Here is a 20,762-nt window from a genome sequence, read left to right as displayed (position 1 = left end):
TTTGTATCCTCAGTGTTGTGCACAAAGTACGCTCTTAATAAATGTTTTTCAAACATCCATTCAATCTTTATTCTTCTCCTTAACTGGGAGAGAATCTAAGCTGTAGCCATAGCTTAGCTGTATTCAACTTGGCTGTCTCAGTCCTATGCTGATAAAGTCCTGTTTCTGAAGTCTTTCCCCCATGTGCTTTCCTGAAAGTCACCATTGAGAGACTGCTCCTCCCATTCTCCTCCTCAAAAGGCACTAGGCTCCATACCCGTTCTGCTCCGCTCTGTCTTCTAACATTACTACTCCAATAAAGTTCACTGGTCCTCTTTGGTCCTTTCTCCAGATTAAGCCCCATAGCTGGAATGGCACAGTACTGAGCATGCAGTAGATCCTCAATTTAAAAAAAATCAAACAAGTATTTATTAGCCAGGCCTATGTTCTTCCTGTCCTTTAAGGTTCACTTTGGTCTACTCCTTCCACAAAGGTTTCCCCACCAATTATTCAAATGAGGTACTGGATTATTCCTCATTTAACACACAAACTCTGTTGAATATATTAACTGCTTTGCACATTATGCTGTAGAAGTCTGTGGGCAAAGATATTCTCTCTTCTGTGTTCAATATCAACCACTATAGAACAACAGCAGGCCCACAGGATTTCAGATCGATGTCCAAGGGAAATGAGACTCACATCACCCAGTTTGAGGCAAGTACCCAGGCTGTGGATGACATCCTCTGCCAGGTCTGAATGGTCTGAGTCCCACACAAGCCCAATGGTGATAATTTGTGGGGCATTCATCAGTACACGGCGAATCCGGATCTTCTCTCCACAGTTACTCTGAAACATGTGGACATGGTCACTATTGTCAGCTTCTGACATCTTTTAATGAATTGTGTCCTGCTGCCAGCCCCTGTCCATCACCCTCCCTTACCCTGTTTTACCCTCACTCACTGGGCAGTTCCGAAGATCACCCATGGTGCTGGCTTTTTGCAACAGTTCACCAAACATTCCTGGGGAAGGTTTCTCTCGCCTCTCCAACATACAAATTGCCTGGTTGCTTAAGTATGATAAATGAAAAGGAGATGAAGTGATAAATTTCCAAAGTTAATACAAAACTGTTATCTTCAAATGCCTTAACTCATATGTTCTGCTTACTTCTCATGTCTATAGCAAATCTCCATGGACCAGACAAAGGAGATGAAAATCACCCTTACATCTATGACCTTCCTAAGTGCTGAAGATTCAAAGAATTTCTATTCTATCTACCACTTCACTCAACAGAAATAGGTCCTAGGAAAGAAGGGAGGGGAAGGTAAAAGAAGGGAGACTAAAAGCTATTTTAAATATTTATTGAATAATCCCCATACTCAATACTACCCATAGGTACTCAGCCATTGCCTCAGCAAAAAGGACTCCAATTATCTAGATCATCACAAATGAAAGCCCCCAAATCTCAATGGGATGAAACCTCTAGGACTCACCAAAGGGAAGTGGTAGAGATGTAATGTACCATCTGGATAAAGGGCAGTGGGTCAGAGGTGGCACCACAGCTAGTACATACACACTAAGGCAGAAAGAAAACAAATGAACCACAGTCATCAGATGCCCTTAGCATGCCTCTCCTCCCATATGACACTCCACAATCTGAGTCAATGGGGAACGAAAAGATTGGGACCTAAAAAAAAAAAAAAGAGGCCAGAGACACCTCACCTGTTCAAACAAAGTCATTGCAAACTTCTGGTGAGAGATGCAATGAGCAGTAGTGCAAATGTCCTCTTTGGTTTCATCTGCAATGTGGAAGTGAATCCTCATCAGAAGGTTCTCCTACCATGGAAGGAACAAAAATGGAAAATTGGCACAGAGCCAAGCAGCTCATACAAAAGAATGGTAAAAATGGGACCTGGGGGAGTGGCAGGAATATCTCCTGTTCCTACTCAATCTCTCAACCTTTCCTCTGACTGAAATACATCACTTATAGAATCCTAAGATCTTAGAACTAGCAGGAACCTTAGAGATCTCTAGTTATTTCACTATATGGTGGAAAGAAAGGATTTTCTATCACCATTCAAAATCAATAGGCCTGGCTGATTTTTATGTGCTTAAAAATTTAATTAAGGTCAAGAAGCAATTCTAAGAGTCACCTTACTGCCTACTAACGTAGGCAATGTGGTTGTCTGAAGCAGATCATACTTATGCCAGAGGCCCTCCAAGTGAAATATTCACTTCTCTGGTGAAATGTCCCTTACTCACCCTGAAGGGAACCCTGGCTCCTCTGAGGATTATAGCTACAGCTTTAGACTATGGCAAAGTAGACCATACAGAGTATGAAGAAGCTAAAATGCTTGGGGCAACATGCACTGTAACACTGCAAGAAATGTGCTCTGAGCTATTGAAGAGACTCCCAGTTCTAACAGTTAAGGTGAGGACATAGTTATCTCCAAGTGAAGGGGCTCAGTTACCATAGTGAAGGCTTCATGGTTCCCCAAATAAGAAAGAGAAATGGAAATACTCACAAAACATTCGGCAGCATCATCCATAATACCCAACTGAAAGCGCTGCTCATCCTGAAAAGTCTTTGCCAAAGCACTACGGAGAGTGTCAGAAGGAAGGACTTTCTCACTGCTGCACTGAAACTGGTTGAAGATTCCCTGTGAGGAAGAAATCAGAAGGTAGAAAAAGCACAACATTCTTATTAAATCTCTACTTTAGTACTTACCTGCCAAACAATACCAAGAGATACCACAGTAAAATTTACTGATATATTTAATATTAGAATAAAAAGCCAAAGTCAACCATTGAAAGATCATTCTTCCAGATGCAGGTGATGCTATCCAGGACAACCTTAGGACTGAGGATCAATGTCAAATGACTTGTATGAGGGTCATACACCTAGTAAGTGTCTGAGAGATTTTAAGTCAGGTCTTTCTGAACTCATTCCCAACATTCTGTTAGTTACACCGTGCTACCTCTCTATGCTTGTAGTCATATATTCAAAGACAAAAGCAATACAGTCTCTGCCCTGAAGAACCTTATATTCCATTGGGTAGGGAAGGGTATGTAAAATATATTTGTAAGCAATAAAAAGTTAATCTCAAGAGGTAAAGGACACTGGTACACCACTAACAACAACCAGGGGTAAAAGGAAAGGGCACCAGAGATACTTAAAACGCCACGAGTAAGCAGGTTTTGACTCAACAAAGAAAATCTTATCAAATAATGCTGTCTAGAAATGAAAGGGAAGGAATCAAGAGCTAGCGAGTTCCTTATTACTGAGCAACTTTTCAAGTAGATGATCACTAGTTGGGGAATGCTGTAGAGAAGATTCATACTTTACAGAAGGGAGGGAATTAAATGACCTGTAAGATCTCCTCTAAAATTATATTATCCTATGATTTTTCCAAGGTCAGGTATCTAATGAGTGGCTTCATTTCTAGTACAACATCCTTTCCACTATCACTCATTCTGATTAGCATCCTTAACAATTGCAATGTCTTCTAATACAGTTTCTCACACATAGGTCATTTTGTAACCAGTTCTTATTTTCCCCACAAATGCCTCCTGGAAAAGTACTACATAGTAGCAAGGACCACAATTCAGTGTTATTTAATAGGCTTCAGAGCCTAGAAGGAAAATCCCCCAGCAATCATTCCAACCTTCCATGGTTAATACAGGCATTGGGATAGACTTTTCCCCATAGCTCTCCAAATACTGCTCAACATCTTTAAAGAGTATCCTGTTTTGCTGGAAGGCCCCCACTGGGCCACCCTGATAAACTAACCATTATTCAAATACAGACACAGCTTCGTCTTTCTCTTAGAACCACGGAGTCTCCAGTCCACACCAAAATAGGCCCACAGTCAGTTTCCTTTAAAGGGCAATTTTGTACTTTATCAATTGTCTATAGAATCTTTTGATACAAATTGTCTTTTGATACATTTGGAACTATGATAAAGGGGGAGAAAAGAAATACCAGTGGCTTCAAATTGCCCAATGTGAAAAAGATTTGTCCAGTTTGCTTTGGGAACTTATCATACCATGGCTAAAACTAGCAGTCTCTGTTCCATGCCAAAGAGGGGTTACCTCTACTTGGCTGACAATGAAGAAGACATTTGTAAGTAACAATAAAGCCATTCTCCTTGAAGTGGAGAATGGACAAGTTTTACAACATGTTAAAAAAAGAGAGAGAGAAAGACATGCAACATAAATGACAACAATAATAAATCCAATTACCTGAAAACTTCTATGCTTTTCCTTATCATCACTACTATAACCACTGTCAATATCATTTGAAGACACGGGTAATCCGTAAACCTCATTTTATCCTACAGTGTTAACACGTAAGAGTGCAGAGAGCCATGATGGGTCTTTAGGGAAACCTGATACACCAAAGGCTTTCATATCCAGCTAAGCAAAGACCATGATTCAAAAAAGTTCTGCCCTGCAGGACCTCTTCAAAATCTTCCCAGCTGTTTCCCTCATCAAAGACAAAAGATGGGACAGTTTTGTAAATAACTTCCCAGAGAAGAAAAGAGAAAGTCTGGGCCCTACCCGAACTAGCAGTTCTGGAAAAGTACCCTGACAGATATGAGGCTGATGTTCAGAGATGTAATCATCTCCTTCCCTGCACTACTTTTTCTTGCCTCTAATTACAGGCAGCTTCTCCCTACATACTGAGACTCTGAATTGTCTCTGTCTGTCTTCCTTGTTTTCTCAATTTAATTATTGTTATTGGTCTTCTATTGTGAGAAATTGAGCTGGTGTGTTCGAGATGAGACTGCCTGAGCCTGCCCAGAGCCACTGGTGGAGACAGAGATCTGAGAGAGGCTGTTACACAAAGCCCTTCTGTTATGGCAGCACACTGACCCCCTGTGTGCCATGCTCCAATTGAGCACTGGTTCTGGAACTGGCCTCCACCCATTCCCTTTTTTACCCTCCTCCCACCTTTCCCAGAGGGAGAGCTTGTTCATACCAAAGAAAGCCAAGAACATTTAGTTCAGCAGTAAGAACAGGTGGCAGCTCCAATAAGAAACAAAAACTGGGATTCTTCCAATTACTGAACTCGAAAGCGGAGAATAAGAAAGGGCATGAGCAGGAGGCATGTCTCCCTGAAGGGTTCTCAGAAGGGAGGAGCCAAACAGGCAAGAGGAAATTCACCTCTGAGGGTCATCTCCACTCCCCTTAACAGGGGAAAGTTGAGGAAGTTTCCTTTTCGTTCCTGGCACAGCGTAGCTTAATACAAACTACTTTTCGGTCTGTGTGCAGTTTTCTTGGACTGAGAGCAAAAGCAACAAGATTTTAATGACTAGAAGCAGGTGGTTCCTCAGCAGTCTTTCTTTGACTGGGTAGCAAACAATTCTGCCTACATAAGGGCTTAATTACTTGGATTATCAAAAAGAATATGAATAAGACAGAGACTGCAAAGAGTAGCAGCACAAGTATCTGTGTTCTGATATCAACAAATGTAGCTGTTGTTCAAATTTAATTAAATTGTAGGAAGGTGGGAAAGAGGAAGAGAATAAGTATTTATTAATCCCCTGCTATGTGCCAGGAACTGTGCTAAGCACTACAATTATCATCTCTTTTGACTCTCACAACAACCTTGGAAGATTGGTTATTATTATCCCCTTTTTCAGATGAGGAGACTGAGGCAGACAGAAGCTAAGTGACTTGCTCAGAATCATGTGGCTACTAAGCATCTCATGCTGGATTTGAATTCAGGGCTTCCAGACTCCAGGACCAGTGCTCTATCTACTACATCATCTAGCTACTTATATTTCCAGACTAAATCTGGGGAAGATGAAAAACAGCTGATTACTTTCTTATGCTTCCCTTATCTTGCAACTAAAAATATTTTTAAAAAATATTTATAGTTGGATTTTAGCAATGTACTTGGCAGAAGTCTCTCACAATATCCCTAAGGACAAGACTGAATGATGCTGATTGAATACTGGTGTATCTGGATGGGTTTAGAACTGGCTGACTCGATAGTACAGTTAGATGAGGTCAGAGCTGACAGACAGTTGGGACCCAGAACATGTCAGAGACAACCTGCAAGAAGAGGTCTTTGGTCCCTTCTGGTCAACATTTTTTTAATGCACAAAATGCACACAGACAGAAAAGTAGTTTGTAATGAGCTACACTGTACATTAAATGAAAGATGAAGAATGCTTATTTAATTTATAAATGTTTATGAATCTGGGAGGGATAACTAATATGTTGTGTGAATGAATCAGCATTCAAAAAGATCTTGAGAGGCTGCAGTGGTAAGTTCAAACTAACAAATGAAATGAGTAGGGATGAACATAAAGTCCTGACTCTGGGTCTCAAAGATCAATCGCAGAAGTATGGAAGAACTATAAAAGAAAGAAGATGTGCCTAGAAATCAGTACTTGTGGGGAAAAAGGACTTAGGAATTATGGTAGAATGCAAGTTCTCTGTGAGTCAACAGTGGTGCATCTCAGCCAAAAAGCTGATGCTGTCTTATCTTGGACCGTATTACTAGAAGTTTACTGTTCAAAACAAAGAAGAGATACTCCAACATTCTCTCTCTCTCTCTCTCTCTCTCTCTTTCTCTCTCTCTCTCTCTCTCTCTCTCCTGGTCAGACCTCATATGAAAACTATTTTTGGGCAACATAGTTAGCTGAAGTGCAACCATAGGACAATGACTTGGATGGTTACATGACTCAAAGCCAGATCACACAAGATGGATGGAAAGAACTTGAGCTGATAAGCACAGAAAAGAGAAGAATGTGGCCAGATTAGTGGAGACAGGATGGATCAAAGTAGTCTTCAAATGTCTGAAGTGCTTTTTTAAGGACCAAGGATTTGACTGCTTCTGTTTGGTCCTGGAGGCTTAGGATCAACAAGCTGAAGTTACAGTGGAATAATTTCAGTTTTACATATATATGGAAAAGGTTTCTGACAATCAGACTGTTCAAAAATGGAATTTGTTTCAGATAAGACAGACCTATCTCCACAACAGTGACAGCATCTGATTTGAAACTGTGTAGAGTAGACAGAATTCACCATTTGGGACAGTGGAACGAGGTCTAGATTTAAGGTTAGAGGTCCTGGCTTTCATCTTGCCTCTGCCACTTACTACCTACTGTAAGACTGGCCAGGTCACCTATTTAACCTGTGTGGGTCTCAGTTTTCTCCCGTGCAAAATAATAAAAGTGGACAGGATGACTGCTGAGGTTCCTCCCAACTCTCAAATTCTGTAACTTCTCCGTGTTCTATAAGCTCTTTAAGTAGGAAAGGTAGAAGCAGAGAGAGGTAGTCACTAAATTTGGTGTTTTGTGACAGGTACCTCTGTCAGCAGCTTTGTCCCCAAAACAGACCACTCTAGGCATATCACCTTAATAATATCTTGCACAAATATGTACTTTATGCTTTCCCCGTCACTTAACTCTTCAGATTTCCTTTCTTCAAGTCTAACAGAGCAAGTTTTAATTCTTCAACCTCTCCTCTTAATCTATGCTTTCCAAACTTTTCACCATTAAATCCCTCTCCTAACCCCTTATCATCATCTTTGAAAACATGGTGACTAAAACTGATATCATCTGTCTCAGAAATTCAGTCCTCTAGAAAGAAGAAAAAGCTGTAAACCATCACTCTGATATGAGTGACAGCAGTCAAAAAGAAGGGGTAAATTTGAGATAAATGATGGAATTGCCCCATGTTTAGTATTTAAAGCCTTTCACAAATTGGCTCCAACCTACCTTTCCAGACTTATCATATCTTACTTTTCTTCATCTAGCCAACTTTCCACCCAAACTGTTCTACCTGTTGTTCCCATATGTGACATCCCATTTCCCATATCTGTGTCTTTATAAAGAGAGAGATTACCATGTCTAGAATCATTAGAATCTCTCCTTTCTACCTCTTACAATCCACAGATTCCTCTGAGGGTCGATTCAAGTGCTCCCTCCTACATTAGGTTTTTTCTAACTTCTCACAGTTGTTATCACCTTCAGAATTACTTTGCATAGACTGACAGATCTATATCATAACTATAGATTTATCTCTGTCTATTGTACACACACACACTGACAATAGTATTTTAGGGTCTTGGAGGTGACAGCCTCACTTCCATACCTTTTCTCTATAAAATGGAACCTACTTTGCTACTTTCCATAACCCATCTATTTTTTTCAATGAACATTTATTAAGCACTGTGCTCAAAGCACTATGGTGGCTATTGAAGGAAATACTTAATGGAGCTCTAATTGCATGAGTTGTAGTATTCCTTCCACTAATGTGAAATGCATCTCTTCTACACCTTTTCATCTTATGCAATTCTTTTCCATCTCTTTCTGTTAATCCTCTATTGAGGTCTTATGGTCTCTAGGCCACTTTGGTGGTTATTTTACTATCTCAGAATACCATCACAGCATCTGGCCTGTCCACCTGTTTCTCATTATCATTGCATGGCCAGTCCATATCCTTTAACAGTCAATTTTTGTTCAGTCATTCAGTCATGCCCAACTCTTTGTGACCCTGTGCACGCCAACACTATCTATGGGGTTTTCTTGGCAAAAATATGGGAGAGGTTTGCCATTTCCTTCTACAGTGGATTAAGGCAAACAGGTTAAGTGACTTGCCCAGGGTCACACAGCTAGTAAGTGCCTGAGGCCAAATTTGAACTCAGGTCTTCCTGACTCCAGGCCCAGTGCTCTATCCACTGAGCCATCTAGATACCCCATTTAATGGTCATATACATTCTCAATGACATCTTGTAGATCAGGTTTCAAAACACAGGGTGTAGTTATTGGTAAAATGCTGCAGCATACTTAAGCCCACCAAAGACACCAAAGACAAATAGTCAAAGGCTATTCTGAGGCTTAAATGAGAAAATATATGTAAAATATTTTGCAGACATTAAAGCGCTATGTAAATATCAGTTATCAATATCATGATTATTACTACCGCCATGCGTCATTTCCAATGCCCTTTGAATTACTGGTAATTTTGATTACATGATTAGGGTATTCTAGGATTCCCTACCACGATGGCATCAGGAGACGGCGCTATGGAGATGGGCTTTTAGAGTAGCTACCAGTTTGGGATCGATAAACACACTACAATTGAGGACAACCAAAGTTGACAAGTGGAGGAGCTGAAAGCAACAGAGGCTACACCTAAAGCAGAACACAGTATCAGGACCAGGAAGGAAATCATTGAGAGAGTGCCAGACATGGACTCATGAAGACCTGAGTTCAAATCTGGCCTCAGACACTTACTAGCAGTGTGACTCTGAGCAAGTCACTTAATCTCCACCTGTCTGTTTCCTCATCTGGAGATAATAATAGTATCTACCTCCTAAGGCTGTTGGGAGGATAAAATGAGATAATACTCATAAAGTACTCTTAAAAACCTTAAAAGTACTATATAAATGGTAGCTATTATTGTTATTATTATTAGAGCAAGGTCTAAGGAAGGATTAGTAAAAGGTGAGGTTTATAGGTTGCAGTCTACTATGGTTTGGTACCAACAAAATGACAGAGTATCTGTTAAACAAGGTATCTAGATTGGCCACATCTAGCAGGCAGGAGTGATAGGGTCCAGTCTTTTGTCTTTTTTAGGCCCTTCAAAGGACAAATTTCCAGCTAGCCAGCCACCACTCTCCATGGTTTTACATGACAATGGAATAGAAGCATGGTCTCTCCGTCCCCACCTCAAAGAGGCCTCAGCTTTATAGGGTATCATTGGCAGAAGACATCCACCAGTTTCATGCTACAAAGGGGATGCTCCCAGGCCCTGTTTTCTGCCACTTATTTTTCCCAACTCAAACCCACGTCTTTGTAAAGACAAGTTTTCATCAGTCAGTCAACAAGTACCTATTACTCATGAGTCAGGCACTGGTGATATAGAGAAAGGTAAAAACAGTTTCTGACATCAAGGAGCTCATATTCTAATGAGGAAAGACAACATATATATGAGATATATACAGAGTAGATGGAAGGTGATCTGAGAGGGGAAGGTCTTGATAACTGGGGGCAGGAATAGAGGTAGGGAGTAGAAAGAACTCTTGTAGAAGCTGAGATCTGAGCTGTACTGAGTCTTAGAGGAAGCCAGGGAAGCCTGTGGGTAGAGACAAGAAGGTAAAGGATCCTAGATTTGGAGGAGGAGAAGCAGGTAGGGAAGACAGCCAGCATGAAGGCTGAAGAAGTGTCTTCTTCCTGCCCTGCCACCAGCAAGAGGGTGAGGTCATGAGTAAAAGTCAAGGTCTACATGCATAAATGGAAAAGCAGAAACAGATGAAATTACTGAGGCAGATACTGATATTTGGTGCATCACTCAACCACCTATAGAATGGGGAAGGATACTGCTGCCAGTTTCTTTGAGCACCAGTCTATCTGGAGATCCCAGATGGTTAAGCATGTCCAACCCTCTCCCAACAGGTATTTGGTTGTCTCCTGTCTCCTGAAGAAACAGCATAGTGTAGAAAAAAGAACACTGGACTTAGAATCAAGAGACTTGAGGGGGAGTCCCAGCTCTGATGTTTTTACTAGCTGTGCAACCACTTAACATTGCTGCTTCTCAGTTTCCTCATCTGTAAAATGGGTATAAGACCAGTGGTCTTTTCCATTTGATGAGGAAAACTCTCTGTCAACCTCAGAACACTGTATCAATGGAAGTTCCTGTTGCTCATCATTAATAGACCTCTCTCTTTGGCAGCCATTAATGTTTCTTATAGGCTGACTAACCCTACCTATTACATGCATGCTGCTGGCACAACAATGTGTAGAGTGAGATGTCTTTTGAATTGTGTTGTACACAGTAGGCCCTGGTACCATAAATGAAATGAACTGAATCAAAATCAGGAAAAAATTGAGGGTTAAAACCAGTTTGAATGGAAGGAAGTATGAAAGTTAGAGAGGCAGTTGTATTTTTATTGCAGAACTCTTCACTAGGCAGGAAGAGTAGCTGCAAATGCATTATCCTAAAGTCCTGTTGATTATCTATGAACAATAACCTTAACCTAGAAGATTTAGGTAGCAGACCAATGTATAACAGAACCATGATCTCTATGGATGTCTGCTTTCTCTTTCTGTTTGATTCATGTTCATATTCTTCCACAAATTCTCCACAAACAACCTACCTAGCGTGCTGAAAGCCTTCCTTTAGGTTTTTTAATATTAAATTTTCACAGATACCACTGCAACACTAAGGCAGTCCCTTCCTTCAAGAAACACTCTATAGGTATAAATTCAGAAGATATTGGAGTGACTGAGATCTTCAAAGGAGAGAATATAGAGAGAGAAGGGAATATCAGAGAAAACCCATCACATACTTCACTAGCCAGTTACAATGAATTTGGAAGTGAAGCAGAGTCAAAAAGAAATAGTGACATAGGGGCTACTCTCTCTGTTTAACTCCCAAGAACACAAAAAAGGTCAAAATTTCAATCTATTAAATATAGTAAGGCTTGGAGGAAAAGTATTGGAGTTGTTGTGGAATGATAGATATGCAAAAAAAAAAAAAGAAGAAGAAAAAGGAAAGCAGTCAAAAAAAAGATTTTAAAATACATGTAAGAAAGTTTTAGAAAGGGCCACAGACAAGCAGGATACTACTACGTTAAAACTAAAATTTTTTTTTAACAAAACAAGTTATATAATAAAGGTTAATAGTTTTCTGTGAACTTTTTTCCTTTCTTTTTATATACTGTACTGTTCATGCTTCTGAAATTTATTCATTACAAAGAGAAAATTTAAAAAACAATAAATGGAAGAAGGCTCAGCTTTGGGCTTTTTCCCCATCTCCAGCCTTGAATGATATCACAGAAAAAATCCTGTTCTCTAGCCTTTACATGGTCACCTCTGAGGCAACTTCCTGGCAATAATGGCACCCTTACACTATTATCTAAACCTGTAGGACATAACCCAGCTCTCTTCAGACAACAGCATTATATCTTGCTAAACTGAATATCTTTCATCTCAGTTTAGAGATTTTCTCTGATTCCTTTAACTGAGTGGCAGGGCCAAAGACCTCAGACTACCTAACTCACTCCTTGATAACCCAAAGTAGCCTCCCCCTCTTCATACTGTTCATAAGATTTTATCTGGATCTCAGCTTTACATTTAGTATATGATGCTTTGTTATCACAATTATTTATTTCTACGTACGTTATTCCCTCTATTTTATTGTCAATACCTTCAGGGAAGGGTGGGTTGTCTTTTTTCATCTCTGTATCTTCAACATCCAGAAGTATATTACTATATATATATTTGCCTTACACACAAAAGATTCTTAATCAAGCATTAAAACTGAATCCCTGTCCCAAAGAAACACAGAGGACCCTCCTCCTAAGTAGTGGGAAAACTACTTTTGATGGGAGAACAATGAAGTAGTGTTGTGTTTATGCATTAACATGGGCAAATTACTAATTCACAAGTGGAATGCAAGTGCATAAACTGTCCCATCTTTGACACTGAGAGCTCACAGCAAAAACCAAATAATAATAAAGATAGTTAGTAGTCCTATGACTATATGCAAAGTACTTTACAAAGATGACCTCATCTGATCTTCCAAACAATCCTGGGAAATCAGGGCTGTTCTCATCCCCCTTTTACACTATGCTCTTCTCCATGCATTTTACTGCTGCAATGGCTTGTTTGTACTATCACACACAGGCCTCTCCATTTCCCGCCTTCATGTTTCATTATTAGCTGCCCCCCCATGATGGGAATGTTCTCCCCACTCATCTCTGACTCCTGGATTCCCTGGCTTCCTTCAAGACTAAGCTCAAGTCTCCCCTCCCGCCAGAGGTCATTCCTGGTCCATCATTCCCTACCTCCTGTTTCAAAGGCTTCCCTTTTACATCGCCTTCCATTTACACTGTATGTATCTCGTACACAGTTACCTGAATGGTGTTTCTCCCATTCGAATGAGAGCTCCTCGAGGGTAGCAACTGTGTTTTTGCCTCTTTGTATTTTCAGTGCTTAGTACATAAAATAAGGACTTAAAAGGTATTTGATAGCTAAATGCTAGAGGTAAAGAGACTTTAAATGTCTGCCTACCCACCATGAGGATTCCTTTGAACACATATTTAGATTTTGATGATACACAATGTTAAAAACACTGAAAAAGGAGGGACTGACTATACAGCTAAACTACATAGCACCTGTTGGAATACTATGTATAATGCTGGACTCTAAGAGGGATGAAAAGAATGTTGAGGACATGGTGTTCAAATATCGGGCCTGTCACTAATTACATTTGTGACGTTGGGCAAATCACTTTACAAATTACTCTGGGTCTCCATTTCTTCACCAGTAAAATGAGAGGGGGGTCTGGGAGAGAAGTTAAACTAACTCTCCTATAAAGGTTCCTTCCAACTCTAAATCTATGACCCAAGGAACGAATTCACACAAGAGAGATTATTAAAATCACTAAAATATTTTTGTTGTTGTTCAGTTGTTTCAGTCATGTCCAACTCCTCATGACCACTTTTTCCTTGGCACAGATACTTGAGTGGTGTGCCATTTCCTTCTCCAGTTCATTTTACAAATGAGAGAACTGAGGCAGACAGGGTTAAATGACTTGTCCAGGGTCACACAACTAGTAAGTGTCTGAGCCTGGATTTGAACTCAGGTCTTGTTGACTTCAGGCCTGGCACTCTATCCACTGAGCCACCTAGCTGCATTTAAAACACTTTCCAATCTTTAAAATCCTATATAAACATTAGCTTCTATTATTATTTTTATTATACTGAGGTAAAACTTGCCTCCTTGCAATTTCTACTCTTTTCTTACAGTTTGTCTGGATAGAATAAACTTCACCTCATGAAAGCCTTTTAAACATGAAGATTCTACCAGGTCTCCTCCTAAGTTTTCTTTCCTATGTTAAAACATACTTAGTTTCTCAAACTATCTCACAGGACATTTCCCAGCCTTTAACATACTGGTCCATCATCCTCTGGACATCCTTTAGTTTATCAACATCCTTTTTCAAATGTAGTACCCAGAACAGCACACAATACTCCAGGCATAGCCTAACTGGCTCAAAGTAAAAACAACACAACTTCCATTTTCCATGGACTGGTAAGGAATCATTTGAGTTCTCAGGACAATCATATTCAAAATGACTTCTAATATCCTGGAATGTTTTCCTTCCTCATCTTTGCTTCTTTGTACTCATGGCTTCCTGGAAGACTCAGCTCCAATGCTCTCTTCTGCAGGAGGTCTTTCCTGGGTCAAGCATTCACTGGAGCCTTCCTTTCTAAGGTTACCTTCCTTCTCCTCTGTATGCAGCTAGGCAGAATATCAGATAGAGCACTAGACCTGGAGGAGTGAAGACCTGAATTTAAGTCCTGCCTCGGACACTGTGACTCTGGGCAAATCACAACCTCTTTCAGCTTCAGATTCCTCATGAGTAAAATAGGGATCATAACAGTTTCTACCTCATAGGGTTGTAAGCATCCAGTAAGATACTGCATGTAAAGGGCTTTAAAAACTTTCAAGTATTAGATGTGTCCTTATTATTTTGATTTTTATCTTGTACATCCCTGTTTCTTCTATATATGTATCTTGTATATCCTCATATACATTCCAACTGTGTGACCCTGAGCAAGTGAAGGAATCTTTCTTAGGGGTATTTTCTTCTGTAGAATGTAGGTGCTAAGAAAAACAGCTACCTCAAGGGGCTACTGTGTCAAATTAGAGAACGTGGGAAAATGCTATGCAAACCTTACAGTGCTATATGAATGTTGACTGTTACATCCTGGAGGTCCCTGGTTATTTATATATTGTTTCCTCCATGAGTACAATGGAAGAAACTGTTTTTCTTTCTACTCTCAGCCCTTCAAACAGTAATACTGTTGCTTAGTTGTTTCAGTCGTATCTGACTCTTTGTGACCTCATTTGGGGTTTTCTTGGCAAAGACACCAAAGTGGTTTGCCATATTCTTCTCCAGGGCATTTTACAGATGAAGAACTTAGACAGACAGGGTTAAATGACTTGCCCAGGATCACAGAGCTAATAATTATCTGAGGCCAGATTTGAACTCAGGGAGAAGAGTTTTCCTGATTCCAGGCTCAGCACTCCATCCACTGTACCATCTGCTGCCTCTCACTAAAAGATTGGAAAGTAACTATGATGACTGGTTGAATGAATACATATTTTAAAAGATAAACAAATTAATAAGTTTTAAGGCTACAAAGAATTGTAAAGACCACATGGTCATCTACAGATGACTAAGTCAGAGAAAGTAGGAAGTGTTTAGGTTAGACGTAAGAATAAACTTGCAGACTCTTAAGTGCTGCTTAGACCAAGTTTATATGGGAAAGTGCAGAATCATTTCCTGGTGACTATTAGGGCTCCTGGATAATATGGAAGTAGTCCCATCTGGTGTCATCTCTGAGGTTCCTTCCAATGTTAGTGATCTACACAGATGAAACATTCAATTATTACCAAATGATAATGAATAACATTTTATATTACTTTAGAATTATACTATTTCTTATTACTTCTCTCCCTTGCTTGTTCATGGTAGCAAAGCATCTTAGCCAGTGCTGGTGACATAACATGTACTTAACAAATACTTGTTAAACAATTGATTCCTCAAATTCACAAGCCATCAGAACCACCACAAGCTTTCCTTTCCCACCAAAATAGTCTAAAAGCTTTTCAGTCACAGGTTCGCATTATTAATGAACACCACTTTGTCCAAAAATGTATACTTTTCCTGCCTTTGTTACCTTAAACTGATATGCACATACACACACACAAAAACATCACTAATTAGGGAGACTAGCTGAATTGAATCGATCAATGCCACATTCTTCTTTGCCTATAACAAAAACCTCTCTGTCCTACATCCTGGCACTGCAAAGGCTCCAGTACAATCCCTGGAAGGAGAACAAAATCATTGTGGCATACTAAGTACAGAGGACGGATTTCCTCCTCTGAACTGAGATAAATAAATAAGCGAACACCAAAGTCAAGTCATGCACTATGGCAGAGAAAACAGATTTTCAAGATTTATAATATGTAAGAGCTCTTTGCTACAGGCAAACAACCGTAAAGGTTAAGAATAAATATGGAAATAGACTTCATGCAGCAAAATGGAGTTTTTGGACAGAAAAGAAATAAAGACCTCTTTTAATTGTCAATTCAAAGATCTCAGGGAAATGGGTCCAAAGGAAGCAAAACCGCACATGAATATCTGATATAAGCTATTTGATGAAAGCCAAAAATGAGTAACCTATTAAATGTGCTTTAAACAAGTGAGAGTTGTTTCACATCTCTTGCATCTCTGTTCTTTCCACTCCCCTGCAGCACTACACTAACTTCATGTGCTGCTGACCTAGACTATTGCAATAGCTTACAAACTAGGGGTCTCTCCCCACTCCTACCCTTACTCCACAGAGCAGCCAAAGTAATGTTGCTAAAGCATAGTTATGACCATGTCACTCTCCTCACAAAAGTTCTAGCGGCCCCCTACTGCCTCTAGAGCCAAATAAAAATACACACTCCTCCAGTAAGCACTCAACAAGTTTCACAGCTTGCCTCCCAGGCATAACTCTCCCCTTCACTTCAGGTCAAAAGAGCCTTCTTGCTGTTGCTCACATACTTAGTTTGCCTGGTCCTCAAAGGAAAGCTCTAGTGCTCACTGGGCCAATACTCAAAGTCTTTCAAACTTGGTGAGGCCTAGCTTTAGTGGTGTTCTTCTAAAAAAGTCCTTAAAACCCCTAAAAAAACCCTCCATTCTGTGATAAAACATCAGAATGGAACTTTAGGGGAGAGTAAGAAGGCAATGCCATCAGTTTTCCAATATCTGTATTTATTCATTATTTTTGTTGCATTTTAAGTTCCAAACCGTCTCCTTCCCTCCCTCCATACCTAACACTAGAGAAAGCCACCATTTGACATAAGATACACAGACACACAGACACATAAAACCATACAATGCATACTTCTATTTATCATTTCTTTCTTTAGAGGTGAATAGCATCTTCCTGCATCGGTGGTTTGTGGTTGATGCCATCTTCTTTAAAAATGTCTCAGTGATACTTAGTAAGCATACACTATACAAATAACTATATAGATACTCCCAAATATACAGAATTTCAATGTTAAAGAATTGACATATTCAGCAGACATTTCCTGAAGACTAACACTCACGAAAGAAAAATCACTAATAAAGACTTGCTAAATGGAATCTGAAGGTTCACTATTTCACTAATTCTATGGAAAAAAAAAATCCGTATGTCAAACTCAGGAGGAAGCCCTAAAAAGACAAAAGAAGACATATTAAGTAGGCCACAATCAAAACGCATCTTCCATTTAAAAGTAGTAGTCAAAAGAAAAATAGGGATTGATATACATAATTTCACTATATAGATAATTCTGCCTGTTAAAGTCATACCTTTATGATAAAGAAATCATGGAAAAGAAAATAAGATTTCAGCTTACAAGGAATTTTAGAAAATTTAAGGAATCAAATAAGAAAAACTTAAGTATAGGAACATGTGTATGTATGTTTGTCTACATCTGTCCAGAAAGGAACACAAATATAATATATATTTCATAAAAAATACATATACTACTTGTCCATTCATTCAACACTTTTATATTTTATTTACTGCACTGCAAGAAATATATTAGGCACTATGAGGGAAACAACACAAAATAAGGTACCTCTTCCCAAGAAACATTAACACAACACTGGTTGGCTGTTTGTTCGTTTTTTTTTATAAATATATAGGAGTAGGTACTATGATCAGGAGCACTACTATGGAAAAACTTGATGAGGTGAATTAGTCTCAAGCACTGTTTAGAATAGAGTAGGTCTGTGGTTTGGCAGAAGAATGTGGGCATTCCAGGCAAGGGAAATGACATTTGTATTGTTTCAGAGACAGGCAAGGTATGTGCACAGAATAAGTATGTTGGTTTGACTAAAATGGAAAGTATAAATGAAAGTGTATCACATGATCAGGGAATGAAAAAGGGAGGGGAGAGAAACAAGAAGGAAACTGGTACTGAGTTTAGAGACATATTGGCTTCTAAGAGATATCACAGAAAATGCTGTACAAGCTCACCACTCTTTTCCAGCAGACCTAAGTTTCTTGTTCAACATGTCCCTTCCATTTAGGGATATCTCCTGTCTTTAAATTTCCTTAATAAGGTTCTTTTATTACTTTTCATAGTAAGGTCCAGGTTTCCCTCTGGTAAGAAGAGGTTGATGCAGTAGATATTTTGCTAGAGTCCAGTAACTCTTTGCATAAACCAGCCCTAATGGCATCTGTCCACAAAGCTGAAGGCATTCAACTAGATGAAACTTAGGGCTTTAGTCATTTGTTTTTTTGGCTTAACTTGTATGGGAAAGTATGATCCAGAGATATACATCCCAGAGATATGCAGTCTACTAGTGGCTTAACTCTATCAGTCTCATGCAGAACAGTTTGATTGATCATTATTTCTATTCCAATTTGTGCCACAATTATTTAATTTTTAAGATCATAGGATTTATAAATAAAGGAGAGAGGGAAAATTACATTTCTGAACCAAGGGCTTCTGGCAAACTCATTTCAGAATCCATGAAGTCTTATCCAACCACAACCATTCCACCTTGCAGTTGCATGAATAGAGCCCAGGGAAGCCACAAGGCCAAAATGAGCTGGTGACCCAAGTGGAAGGCAACCACATCCTCTTTCTCTGCCATCACTCTAAAGCCTTGTGAACTGCTTCAGAAACAGATTTCTCATTTGGAAAGCTCTCTAACTTTCATAGCAGCAGAGAGCTGGAATTCTTTTCCCCAGGATTAAGTTCTCTAAGGTCTATTCCCTCCCTCCAGTCTGTTTTTGTTTTCTTCAACATCTAAATAAATAACTAGTTTCTTAAAATTCAGAAATGAATGTCAAATTTAGGGTCAAGTAATAAAAAGAGAACAACAACACTTAAAATTTAATATCTATGATAATGAAAAAACACCAATCATCAATACCAGCAACTCTTAATGGGAACAAAATATTGCAAACTCTAACAAAAATCCATACTTTGTATCTCATTATAAGATACTTGATGGGTCTTACATTATTAAAAAGAAAATATGTAATTGGCTAAACAACAAGTACAATATTCCAACTGAAGAGGCCCCAACAATGCACTCAAACTTGGATAGACTCAAAAAGGGCGCAGAAAACTCAACTATGAAAGCTAAGGTTTAACATCCTGGGAGCAGCTCTCAAATTAACCAGACTGCCAATTAAAACAGTAGGAATGTGCTGTTAGTGAGATGGAACAGGAGCAATTCAAACACTTACTTTGAGAGCACAAAAGATGCAGGAGTCTCCCATGCACTTGTGGGTAGTAAGCTGTCTAAAGCTGCGACGGAAGATGTCCAAGTGCCACAGAACCTGATGAAAGTGGGAAAGTATTTCATCATTCTGCACAAAAATATCCTGTGATTTAATCCTCTATCCCATGAAGAATAAAACCAACATATGTCATAATGGAGAAGCCACTTTGGGGAGGAGGAAAAAGCAGAAGATACTCAAGCTAGTACATCAGATAAACATCAAAATAGACAGGAAAGTTAGCAAGAAAGGCACACAGCAACAGAGAAACAATATCATGTCTAAAAGGAAAAAAATATGAGAAGCATACATGGTCACGATAGTCTAAAACTAAATTTAGGGAAGAAAATTTGGTCAGTGAAGGTTTACTATGTTGAAAGGTGCAGTAAGTACAAATAATTTTTTAAAATGATCTCATGAGCTCAACATGATAGGCTACATTTGGAAGAGTATAGAATACTACCATTCAGAATCTAATATAGAATGAGTTTTGTATTAGTGCTACCAATTTTTTTTTCTTACCTTTTAGAAAATCCTGTGACTACAGAAAGGAGAGACACTTAAAAGGTCATACTATTTCTAAAGAATGTCGAAAACAGGTTGAAATCCCTAGAGAGCAATATCTCAGAAGCTTTCCCCTCTGGAGAGGGTGTGTAGCAACTTCAGATAGTACTAAAGGCAGAAAGGATTCTTGAGTTTTTGAGGAACATGTAACTTCTATGGTTTCTCTTATGGCAACTATTCAGAGGACACAAATGCTTTGAAATGTGAAATGCTGAAATACACCAAAGTCCATGACATTTCACAATGGGAATTAATGCACTACTTTTCCTGTCACAAATTAAAAATAGTAAACCATACAAATAAGTTGCAATTTGTATAATTTTAACTGTTTTTTTTAACTTTTTAAAAATTGGAACTATGATTATTTCTTTGGTGTAAAAAAAACTCCAAGTGAGGAAACTCCTTCTACCAAAGGACCTCTACCTCCTCTGCAGTTTGGAGTTTGAGAGCTGCCTGGGTCACTGAGAAGGGAAGGGACATGCCCAGGGCACATCACTGAACAGAATGTTCTAGGGCTGGACTAGACCTCACAGTCTCGATTTTAAAGACAGTTCTCAATCTAATATACAACACCATAGAGGTCAGTTAGGACAGACTCCTGCCACAATTCTGCAGTGTATTCTTCTTTAAGAATAAGGCGTATAGCCCTGCCATCTTTATAAAGTACAAAATATTGTTATTCTTAGGACAGAAAATCACAAATATCATTTTACCTGAGACTGTAGGGAGAATGTAAAGAGGTTAAATTAATTCCTCACATAGGCCTATAGTTGAGAAATAGAGGTAAATACAAGAACTTGCTTCAAGTGACCATACTGACTACTTTAGTGCTTATACCATACATGCTCAGATACTTGAAGAGATACATTCAGACACTGTCAAATCTCATCTGAAATGTACCCAATGCAAC

General features: G+C 39.1%; 1 protein-coding gene across 15 annotated transcripts in view; it reads right to left on the bottom strand.

Annotated features, from left to right (window-relative positions):
- Positions 1–20,762, bottom strand: part of USP54 (ubiquitin specific peptidase 54) — a 125,234-nt gene that overhangs the window by 39,490 nt on the left and 64,982 nt on the right. For 11 of the 15 annotated variants that reach the window (XM_072628123.1, XM_072628122.1, XM_072628137.1 and 8 more), the window contains 7 exons: positions 19,256–19,348; positions 2,502–2,636; positions 1,699–1,812; positions 1,470–1,552; positions 940–1,045; positions 679–825; positions 257–379 (listed from right to left, as the gene is read on the bottom strand). In XM_072628123.1, the coding sequence (XP_072484224.1) occupies positions 257–379; positions 679–825; positions 940–1,045; positions 1,470–1,552; positions 1,699–1,812; positions 2,502–2,636; positions 19,256–19,348 (801 nt within the window). The remainder of the gene's footprint in view (positions 1–256; positions 380–678; positions 826–939; positions 1,046–1,469; positions 1,553–1,698; positions 1,813–2,501; positions 2,637–19,255; positions 19,349–20,762) is intronic. The other 4 variants (XM_072628129.1, XM_072628132.1, XM_072628130.1 and 1 more) reach the window with 2 other exon arrangements.

The sequence above is a fragment of the Notamacropus eugenii genome, chromosome 1, assembly GCF_028372415.1.
Source record: "Notamacropus eugenii isolate mMacEug1 chromosome 1, mMacEug1.pri_v2, whole genome shotgun sequence".
In the NCBI taxonomy this organism is placed as follows: Eukaryota; Metazoa; Chordata; class Mammalia; order Diprotodontia; family Macropodidae; genus Notamacropus; species Notamacropus eugenii.
The sequence above is the reverse complement of the archived record's forward strand: the minus strand, read 5'-3'. Positions and strand labels throughout refer to the sequence as shown.